Source organism: Gavialis gangeticus, unplaced genomic scaffold (assembly GCF_001723915.1).
Source record: "Gavialis gangeticus isolate Ggan-Ray unplaced genomic scaffold, GavGan_comp1, whole genome shotgun sequence".
Lineage (NCBI taxonomy): Eukaryota > Metazoa > Chordata > Crocodylia > Gavialidae > Gavialis > Gavialis gangeticus.
In genome coordinates this window covers 236,598,610-236,608,504 of record NW_017729032.1, presented here as the reverse complement: position 1 = coordinate 236,608,504, position 9,895 = coordinate 236,598,610, and the positions used below count along the sequence as shown (strand labels likewise).

The window sequence follows — 9,895 nt, the reverse complement described above, 5'->3', positions numbered from 1 at the left end:
TTCAGTGATTGAGCGGGGTGGGGGGAGGGGGGAGGGCATTCGATTTATTTTCTGTTCTGGGCCTTGGCCAGTGAGGTTACATGCTGCCCCTAATTTGCCGGTATATCACGTTGTAAGGTTTCAAACCAATACTTCTGGCTATATCTACCAAAGGGACTACCTGGCTTTCCAACCTATGCTTTCTATTCAGTGCAAAGGGATCAGTTAGGTAGGTGCCTTGCAGTGTGATTTACAATAACTAACATGGTGAACCGGAAATGTTCAATAGGAAAAGCTAAATGTAGGGGTTGGTCTTCATCCTTTCCCTACAATGGGGCTTACGTGGGAGTCACCAATGTCAGATTGAAATTCATTGCTGTGAATACTGTCCTGTGGTAAAGAAAGGTGGCTAACTTGTTCTTCTCAGAGATGGAGGCCCCTCCTTTATTTTAAACGATAGCCTATTTTATATAGTAGTTTAGTGATTATAGCACTTGTACAGGAGTTGGTAGTGCCTTGGTCACTGTCCTTCTCAGGCTGTGGTGTGTTCAAAATCACATTTCCCTGCTCCCAAGACAGCAGTTCAGGCTCTTGGATTTTCTGTGGTGGGCGATGTTCTCTACCTTTCCAAGTGAAGCTGTAACACTTTGCAAAAAAAAAGTAATAATTTATTAGGCCAGGGAGAGGGAGCAAAAGGAGCATAACTTTCTGGCCTAGAGTTCAGGGCACTCACTTAGGAAAGAGGACACCTTGGTTCTGATCCCTGCTCTGAAGGCTGTTTATACTTTTTATGCAATCACTATTTAAATTCCACTCTCCTTAATCCCCCAACTCCCATCTTTATTTTTGAGTGGAACTGTCTGTGGACATGGGCACTAGGTTTTGTGCAAGATCAATCCTGTAGAAATGTTTTAAGTTTCTGCTTCACCCATCTACGGCACTGAACTTTTCAGGGAACTTGGGTGGAGGAACAAATGCTTGAGGATTAGGGCTGTGCAAAGCTTCGGTCGCTGATTTGATTTGGTGGAAGATCGGCCCAATTCAGTGGCCGAATCCCTGGATCCAAATTGAATCAGGAGACTCTTTAATCTCTCCAGATTGAATCTGAACCCTCTAAATCAATTCAGAGATATTTGGAAAGATTCAGAGATTTGGACATAGACACAGATTTAAATGTTTTCACTACATACCTCAAGGTAGCAGGCAGCTCATGAATGCTGTGATGCTGGGGCAGATGGAGCATCCCACAGGGGTGCGGGGGGCTCCCCCGTGTGCTTGGCAGCAGACCTGGAAGAGGACCAGAAGCATTTCTGGGTCCACCAGGGAGTGCGCAGGGCCTGCCCGCCCACACCCTCCCAGCTCAGCAACTGGTGCCTTCTGGGTCTGGGGGAGGCACCCAGATTCACCCCACGGCCAATCGCCAAGCTGGAGAAGTGCAGGGGGGCCCCCCGCGTGCTCCCTGGTGGACCCAGAAGCAGACTGGAAGTAGTTCTGGTCCACTTCCGGATTCGCCATTTAGCACACAGGCCACCTCCCGCATGGTCCTTTGGGATGCTCCATCTGGCCCAGCACCACAGTGTTCATGAGCTGTGTCTGGTACCTTGAGGTATTTTCTATTTAGTAGGAAAACATCAAAATGACACATGACTGTGAAGTGTTTAAGAAACATTTGATCATGAGCATATCACTATAGTGAATGGTACACGGGCACAATGTAGTTAGTGGGTGAGTGGGCCTCTAGGAAATATAGTATAGAATTTGCCTAGGAGGAGCAGAAGCTTTTAACCCACCGTTTTAAGCCACCATTGTACCCCCCGATCCTGGACTGCTGTGTGGACTTTCTTAGTAGAAAAAACATGTAAGGCTGCGTCTATGGCCGAATCACTGATTCTCTGAATCTGGATTAAATCTTCAGATTCAGCCACATCGAATCAACAAATTGAATCACTGTTCCTGATTCAGGCTAAATCTGAATCCGAATTGAATAAGGCCCATTTTGCACACCCCTATTGCTCTTCCCTGACAAGATAGCTATGCATAAGCAAAACTGGAGATCAAAACTGGGAAACTTTATTGGCAAAACTTTAGGTACCTGTGGGGTTGGGCAGGGGCTCTGGAAGGTCACACTTTTACACATTTTGGGCACCTATACATGAGCATCAAGGCTACACCAGTGCACTGTTATTACAGTGCATTGCAGCAGACTAAATGAATCGAGTCTTCTGGAGTGTGGTAATTACCACACTCCAGCAGCCTCCAGCATCTCATGTATCAGCATCCCAGTGCTTAAAAATGGTGGCAGGGCCGCATTATCTAAAGTTCATTTGACAAATGATAAAATGTTCCTACCACCATTTTTAAATGTGGGGAACGCTGATACATGAGACACTCCAGGTGCTTTAATTACAGTGGCTCTTGGAGCTGCTCTAATTAAGTTGTCTCCTGCCCCCATTCCCAGAGCACATGTATAAACACCCCTGAATTCCATGAGAGTCCCACTGTAGGTGCCTAAGTCTGTTTATGGATCTGTACCTCACTTAATATAGGAGTGTCATGTTATTTTGAAAATAAAACCAAAGCAGGAATATATAAAGGGAAATACATTTTCAAATGCGTGTATCTTTGTGAGGAAAATAGTCTCACATTGTAATATTCAATTAGAGGAATATTATGTGCTAAATAATTAAAGACTGGCTGAGTTTGCAAAAACAGAAACAAAGTGAAGCTGCTTAATTTTCAAACGTGTTGAACATGTAATCCTTGCCACTGAGAATAACGGTAGCTAGGGGTGTTCATAACTTTAAAAAATAAGGTCATCTAAGTGTTTAAATCTAGATTTTAGGAACCATTTTCCAAACCTTGGCCTATATCCCAGTATATATGAAGAAAGATCACCATTAATATGTGCAGTTGCCTGGCTTCTGAGTCTTTAGCCATAAAGTCATAATATTTTGTTCTTATACGTTTTTAATAGAATTTATGTTCAATTCAAGAAAATATTGACTTACACTGGGACTGGTACAGAGATGAACTGAAGTGGTAACTATTAATTGATGTGAAAATGAAGTCAACATCATGTTGGGATTAATAAATCTTGATATTGAGCAGAAATAAAAGAGAAATACTAATATGCTATATATAAATATTGTGTGTGTGTTTATTATGCCTTTATGATTTAGCAATAAAGACAATGAAAAGACCATAAGAGACTATACAACAAGATTTTTTGAAAGTACATGACTGCTCCTCCCACCTCAGAACCAAAAAAAAAGTTGCACCAGAGTGTATAAATGGTCCCAAGAAAGAGGATACAACTGAATCCAAGAGTTGTAATGCCATTACTTTGTTTCTTTTGGAGATTTCTGCCAGGGCAGGACAGCTTCTACTTCAACCAGAGGTTCCATATGAGATGCATTGGTAACTGAACTGTGCACTCCCTAACCAGAACCAGTGGTAACACTGACAATGCTGTGCCCCATAGCATTTCTTTCTTTAGGAAAGGTTTACATGGCTTTTTTCACCTGCTACAGCCTCAGGCCTCAAAGATTTCCACCCCTAGAGGTTTATTCCTGAGGGAGCTCACCAATGTTCAACAACAGAAACTAATCTGACCCAAAATAACATGACTTCTCCAGTTCATTCTTAGATGTCTACCCCAAATGCTTTTCCTTTCATATCTGCATAGGCAGAAGCACAGTACGGCAGCTCTATTCCTGGGGCAGCTGCAACACGTGGAGCAGCGCCGGCTGCTGTGGTACTGAGGGAGGCAGCATGGTTAGCTGTCACCGCAGAAAATGTTTCTCTACTGCCTCCACAATGGCAGCATCTGGGGCTGCTGCCCTGGTCACCCTCTTGTTATGCTAGTGTGGATAGGTAACAGAGCCAAGACTTAAGGGGTTTATTACAGTTATGCTTTCTTTACAAGGGATTTGTGATGTTTCTGTGTTGTGAAAGATTATCTAGAAGTGATCAGAATATAGAACTGACTATAGATCAAAGAAGAAAGTGATGATGAGCAGGAGAGGACATTTTACATGCACCACATCAGTGAAAGTTAAGAACAGACAACAAAGATAGAAAAAAAAGGGAAACCCAAAAGCCAATGGTCCAAGAGGCACTGGTTTTCATAGTAGTTTTCAAACACTTGCTAAGGGATTGCTTTCAGTAGGAATAAGATGTGAAATTCCCAGAGCCACACCCTCTGACTTGAGATACAGGCAGTCCTCAACTTACAACGTTTTGAGTTACAACATTTTGCACTTACAACATTTATAAATTGACACCGTTTCAACTTTCTGACATCAGCTTTGACTTTACAACGCTTGATCTGACACGATGCCATGCCACCAAACAAGTTCGCTGCCCATTTCCTTGGACACTTTCTTTAAGAAAGCAGACAGGACTCCAGAAAAACCTGCCTCCAAGACTCTTGAGAAGACTCCAGCCAAGAACCCTTAAAAAACTCCAATCAAGAGTCCGTCAAAAAGTCCAGCAAAGTCACCTCAAAGAAGTCCTTCCAAATCAACATGATTGCTATTTACAATATAAATACATTAATGTAGCTATATTCCTCATCTATAATTGATCAAATACAACATTCTGGGTTATTTTTGGTGAAAACAGGGTATCGGGCCTTGGTTCAGGAACGAGTCCCCCATTTATAACTTTGTTTCTTATGAGAAAATTGGTTCTGAGTTACAGTGTTTCACCTTAAGACACAGTTTTCAGGAACCAGTTGCGGTGTAAATCCAAGGATTGTCTGTATTTGAATCTGTTCTGATGCAGGGAAGAAAAGTAAAAGCAACACTTCCCACCCCACCGCTAGTTTTCCAAACAGATTGAGGGATCCTAACTGAATCTGTCTGAGAGGAACGCTCAGCTATATATGGCTTCCCTCCTCCACTCAGGAAAGGGTAACCTGAGAGGTATTGTTCAGCCACCCATTTGCCTTAGTTCACATCCCTCCCGCCAGTCATCAGTTCTACCTTATACTCCTGGATGATTCCATTTTGATGATCTGGAGGTGGAGGGTCCCAGGAGATGCTGATGCTTGTGCTGTTGTGATTTCCAACGGTCAGAACAGTCACGGACTGAGGAGGTGCACTTGGAGCTATACCAGACAGCAGCAAAAAATAGAAGACAGACTTTAATTTGGTGCTATAGCTCACATTTTGCTTAAATACTGTAAAAGTATAGAGAGGGTACACAAGGTCTGCATATGTCAGGCTTAGATGCACACATGTTGTCAGTCACTCACAACTTTGAAAAATAATGCCTTTATTAAGGGGGTCATATCAATTTAAATATAAGACTTTACAACTTTTGTGCAGCCAAAGAGTAAAAGTATATGGGATTTCATTTGGTATTGCAGTAAAAGATGGAGAGATTCAAGCAAGGTCAAATATTTACACTTCTTCTTTTCAGTGAGATGAGTTTTGCCTATTGTTGAAGTCCCACTCTGCCTAACCACTCACTGTTGTTCTGCTGTTCACTACATAAGGGTGAGTGTGACAATCCTGTTTTAAAGTTTTTTGGGGGGGGCCTTCAATATTTTTCTTTCCTTTTGTTTTCCCCGGCTCTCCCCATCTGCTCTCTTTTTCTTTTCCTCCTTTTTTTTTTTCTCTTTTTTGCCTTTTTTTTAAATAAAGAGCTCCAGGAACTAATTTTAAAGATAAAGTGCCAAACAGCCAAAATGGTTATACCTCCCTAGCACCTCCCCTTAGCAGATTGGTCAATCCTGGTCCTAGGCACTCCAAAAACCTTTCACTGTTTCTTGTGGATCAGTTTTGCTAAGTTCTGAAAGAGCCGGAAACTTCTCAATCCATGATATTCCTGTCCATGGACAGCCTAGTTCATTTTCTTACTCAGATCCTGAAGGGATCAAGAACTCCAAGAATGTTTCCTTATTGGGTTTTTAGGATTGACTGACTGAACCTAGCTGGACCATGGCTCCCTTTGGAGACAATTAAAAGGCATCAACATCCATTTATCTTTTGACCCTCCCTGAGCTTTGGTGCCAGTGTCAGTAGCTCCAGAATACTCTAAATGTTAGAAAAACTTAGATTTCTGGAGTGAGACTAGGATTTCTTAATCTTTCCTAAGACTTCGCGAAGACTGGTTCTGTTTTTTCCTTTGGATGTTTGGCAGCATCTGGCCTACCCAGATGAATTGGAGGACTTGAACTCAACTCCTTTACTAATGAAATATAGACTATTCATATTGCAGACGAGGAGAATGAATGATAAATGAATAATAATCCATGCAATATTTAACTCATTTAGAATAATACTTAGGGTATCTGAAAATAAGGCCAAACAGCATACACATGAAAAAGAATCTTTTAGAGAAACATGACAGATGCATGACTATCACTACTAAGGTTACATTGTAAGGATGAATGTTTGAGGGCCACATTTTATGGTTTAGCTGCAAAGCAGCTAAAAATCAGTTGAAGTTTGTCTTGACAGCTTGGGTAGAAAAGGAATATTGGCTTGTACATTGGTTTTTAAGAGCATTTTTACACATTTTCTGTGGATGGGCAGGGAGATGCTTTAATTAGGGTGGCTCTGAGAGCTGCTCTAATCAAAGCATGTATCAGTGTTCCTACACTACAAAATGGCAGGAGAGGGGGCAATTTAAAGCACCCCACCACCATTTTGAAGTGCAGTGATGCTGATACACAAGACGCAGATGCTGCTGGAGCACACTAATCAGCATGCTCCAGCAGACTCTATTAACCAAGTCTGTTTCAACATGCTATAATTACAGCACATCGGAGCAGCCTCCCCATGAATCTACAGGCACCCTAAGCAGTTGCTGATACAATGTGAACTATTCCTAGGTTGCAGTAAGTCACATATGGGCCAAGTTTTGGCCTCTGACTGCCCAAAATCAGCAGAACAAAAAGAAGAAGTGGGCACACTAGAGGAGAGGGACAGGCTACAACTAGATCTTGACAGGTTACTGGGCAGATGAGAATAGGATGGGTTTCAATATGGACAAGTGCAAGGTACTGCACCTGGGGAGGAAGAACCAGCAGCAGACCTACAGGCTGGGGAACTCCCTTCTTGACAGCACAGAGGCAGAAAAGGATCTTGGAGTCATTATTGATTCCAAGATGAACATGGGCTGCCAATGTGAGGACTCAGTCAGGAAGGCCAACCATACCTTGTCATGCATCCACAGATGTATCATGAGCAGGTCCAGGGAGGTGATACTCCCCCTCTATGCGACACTGGTCAGGCCGTAGTTGGAGTACTGCATCCAGTTCTGGGTGCTGCACTTCAAGAGGGATGTGGCCAGCATCGAGACGATCCAGAGGAGGGCCACTCGCATGATCAGGGGGCAGCAGGGCAGGCCCTATGAGGAGAGGCTATGGGACCTGAACCTGTTCAGCCTCCACAAGAGAAGGTTGAGAGGGGATCTGGTGGCTTTCTATAAACTGGCCAAGGGGGACCAGCAGGCAATGGGAGAATCTCTGTTCCCCCCAGCACTACAGGGAGTAACAAGGAATAGCGGCCATAAGTTGACTGAGAGTAGATTTAGGCGGCACTACTTCACAGTCAGGGCAGCTGGGATCTGGAACCAAGTTCCAAGGGAAGTGGTGCTCACTCCTACCCTGGGGGTCTTCAAAAGGAGGCTAAATAATCACCTAGCTGGGGTTGTTTGACCCCATCATCCTTTCCTGCCCATGGCAGACGGTCAGACTTGATGATCTGCTCAGGTCCCTTCTGACCCTACCAACTATGAAACTATAAGATCTAGAGACACCTTTCTTAGTCAGATTGAGCATAAAACTGGTGTACTCAACAACTGAACTGTAAAGGTATTGTTATTTGCCCCATGTGTTAAGATGGGAGTGCCTGTGCATGAAAGCAGGAAAAGATGAGCTAAGTGACCTCTGAGTGTATCGAAGTTGCACCTTTTCAGGCAATGATTATCCCTAGCTGGCATTAGGCAGCTCGGGTTGCAATCTGCTCCACTACCAGGCCAATACCAGCAATTCACAGACCTCCAATATCCCAGAATGCACCATCCCTAGCCATCCTCTATCTCTTCCCCTCCACGGACAATCTTTCATCCAGAACACCAAAGTTATCTCTCACTCACTTTTGTGGATCAGTTTTGCTAAGTTCTGAAAGACCCAGAAACTTCTCAGTCCAGGATATTCCTGTCCAAGGAGAGCTCCATTCATTTTCTCATTATCTTACTCAAATCCTGAAGGGATCAAGAACTTCAAGAATTTTTTTTCCTTATTGGGTTTTCTGGAGTGGGGAGCTTCCACAGAGCCCCAGGAGGTGGGGCAGATGAATGGGGAACTGCTGGACAGCCACTGAGCTGGGCAGCCAAGGGAGAGACTTGGCAGCTCCTAGCCATGCCCCTGCTTGCAGCCATCTAGCAGCAAGTCAGAGTTGTGCACATTAGTGAGGGTATTAACCCTTAATGTGCAACTGCTCACAGCATGTGCCAATTTTAATACTGTCTAACATTCCTTAGAGGTAGCACATGTGAACTGTAATGTGTAATAACACCCTTATTTTTACAGAAAGTGAAAGAGAATGAAATCACGTGTTAAAATGAGCATTTATATAAATCCTATCAGTTCTTTAACATAGAAATGTGAATAAAGCTTATATATTTTTGCTGTTAGTACCTGATTTTAAAAGAAAACAATAATAGTGATAATAATGGCAGAGAATAATATTAAGCTGTTGTTTTGAAACATAATGGACAAAGCTGAAATGTATTCACATTTTTTCTTAAAATGTATACTATTCATTGTGCCAGGTGTATGGAAAGATACATTTCCTATACGCAAAGACATAGAGCAACACATGCATTGAAAGATATATTTAAAAAAATATTCATTCCAATATTGTATTAAAAAATCATTTCAGCTAAATTGATATGTCCTTGCATTTGTGCTCTATATCTATTCTAGTGAATGAATTTACTTCCCTGACTCTTCATCATAATAGCCAGTTTGAAGAGGTAATATATTATACACTAGTCTATATTATTAAATATAGGATAGTTGTTTAAGAAAGTGAAATTCATAGCTGCAATCTGAAGCCTATATCTCAGCACCTGGCTAATGCAAGCAGGGACTGGACTGCAAGTGAACACAGTATCTGGTGAATCTGGTTTATGACCAGTCCATATATTTGCAATGAACTGGACACAAACATCATATGGACCAAACTCTAGTCCCAATGTTATTCCATGAAATAGTGACTATGCTAGGGCAAACTGTGATCTGCTTTGGGATAATTTATGAATACAAAGGAGAAATGAAAATGCTAAATAAATTAGCATTAAGATAATTATTTGGCCGGCTCTCTTTTAATGTGAGCACCCCCATCACACACAAATATAGATGTATATTTTATATATTACTGCTCTACATTCTCTCTCTATGATAAAATCACTCTGTAAACTGGCACCATGATATAAATTAAACAGCTTGTCTGACACTGCTGAAGTTATTAAATAGACCGCATTGAAAAATAACATTTTTAAAACTGGTTTTTCATTTCCCTTGCTGCTGGCTTGTGGAGAACACCTTGCCTGATTCTTGACAGGTCAATTATTTCAGTGCTCAGCTTCTTCCTACAGATATGAAAGAACCCAAATCGCTGCTCATCTTTCCAGACATAACCAAACAGAATTCCATTTGTTACTTTCACAAGGCCAAAGAGGTAGGAGATGAATGGATACTGAATTGTGACAAATGTCTGATCTAGAGGAAAAGTCTAACTGCAGTGAAATTGATTTTTGGAGCCAGGCTTCAGAAGTAACATTCCATGTAAAATTCAATACAGTAAAAACCTTTTGAGTCATGCTTTGCCTTCCCTAGAGCTCCACATTTTGATGTTGCAAAAAATGTACAGTTCTCACATCATTCTTCCAAATTATT

General features: G+C 42.1%; 1 protein-coding gene across 5 annotated transcripts in view; it reads right to left on the bottom strand.

Moving 5' to 3' along the window:
* Positions 1 to 9,895, bottom strand: part of ROBO2 (roundabout guidance receptor 2) — a 787,363-nt gene that overhangs the window by 113,326 nt on the left and 664,142 nt on the right. For all 5 annotated transcript variants that reach the window (XM_019525121.1, XM_019525122.1, XM_019525124.1 and 2 more), the window contains exon 16: positions 4,965 to 5,089. In XM_019525121.1, the coding sequence (XP_019380666.1) occupies positions 4,965 to 5,089 (125 nt within the window). The remainder of the gene's footprint in view (positions 1 to 4,964; positions 5,090 to 9,895) is intronic.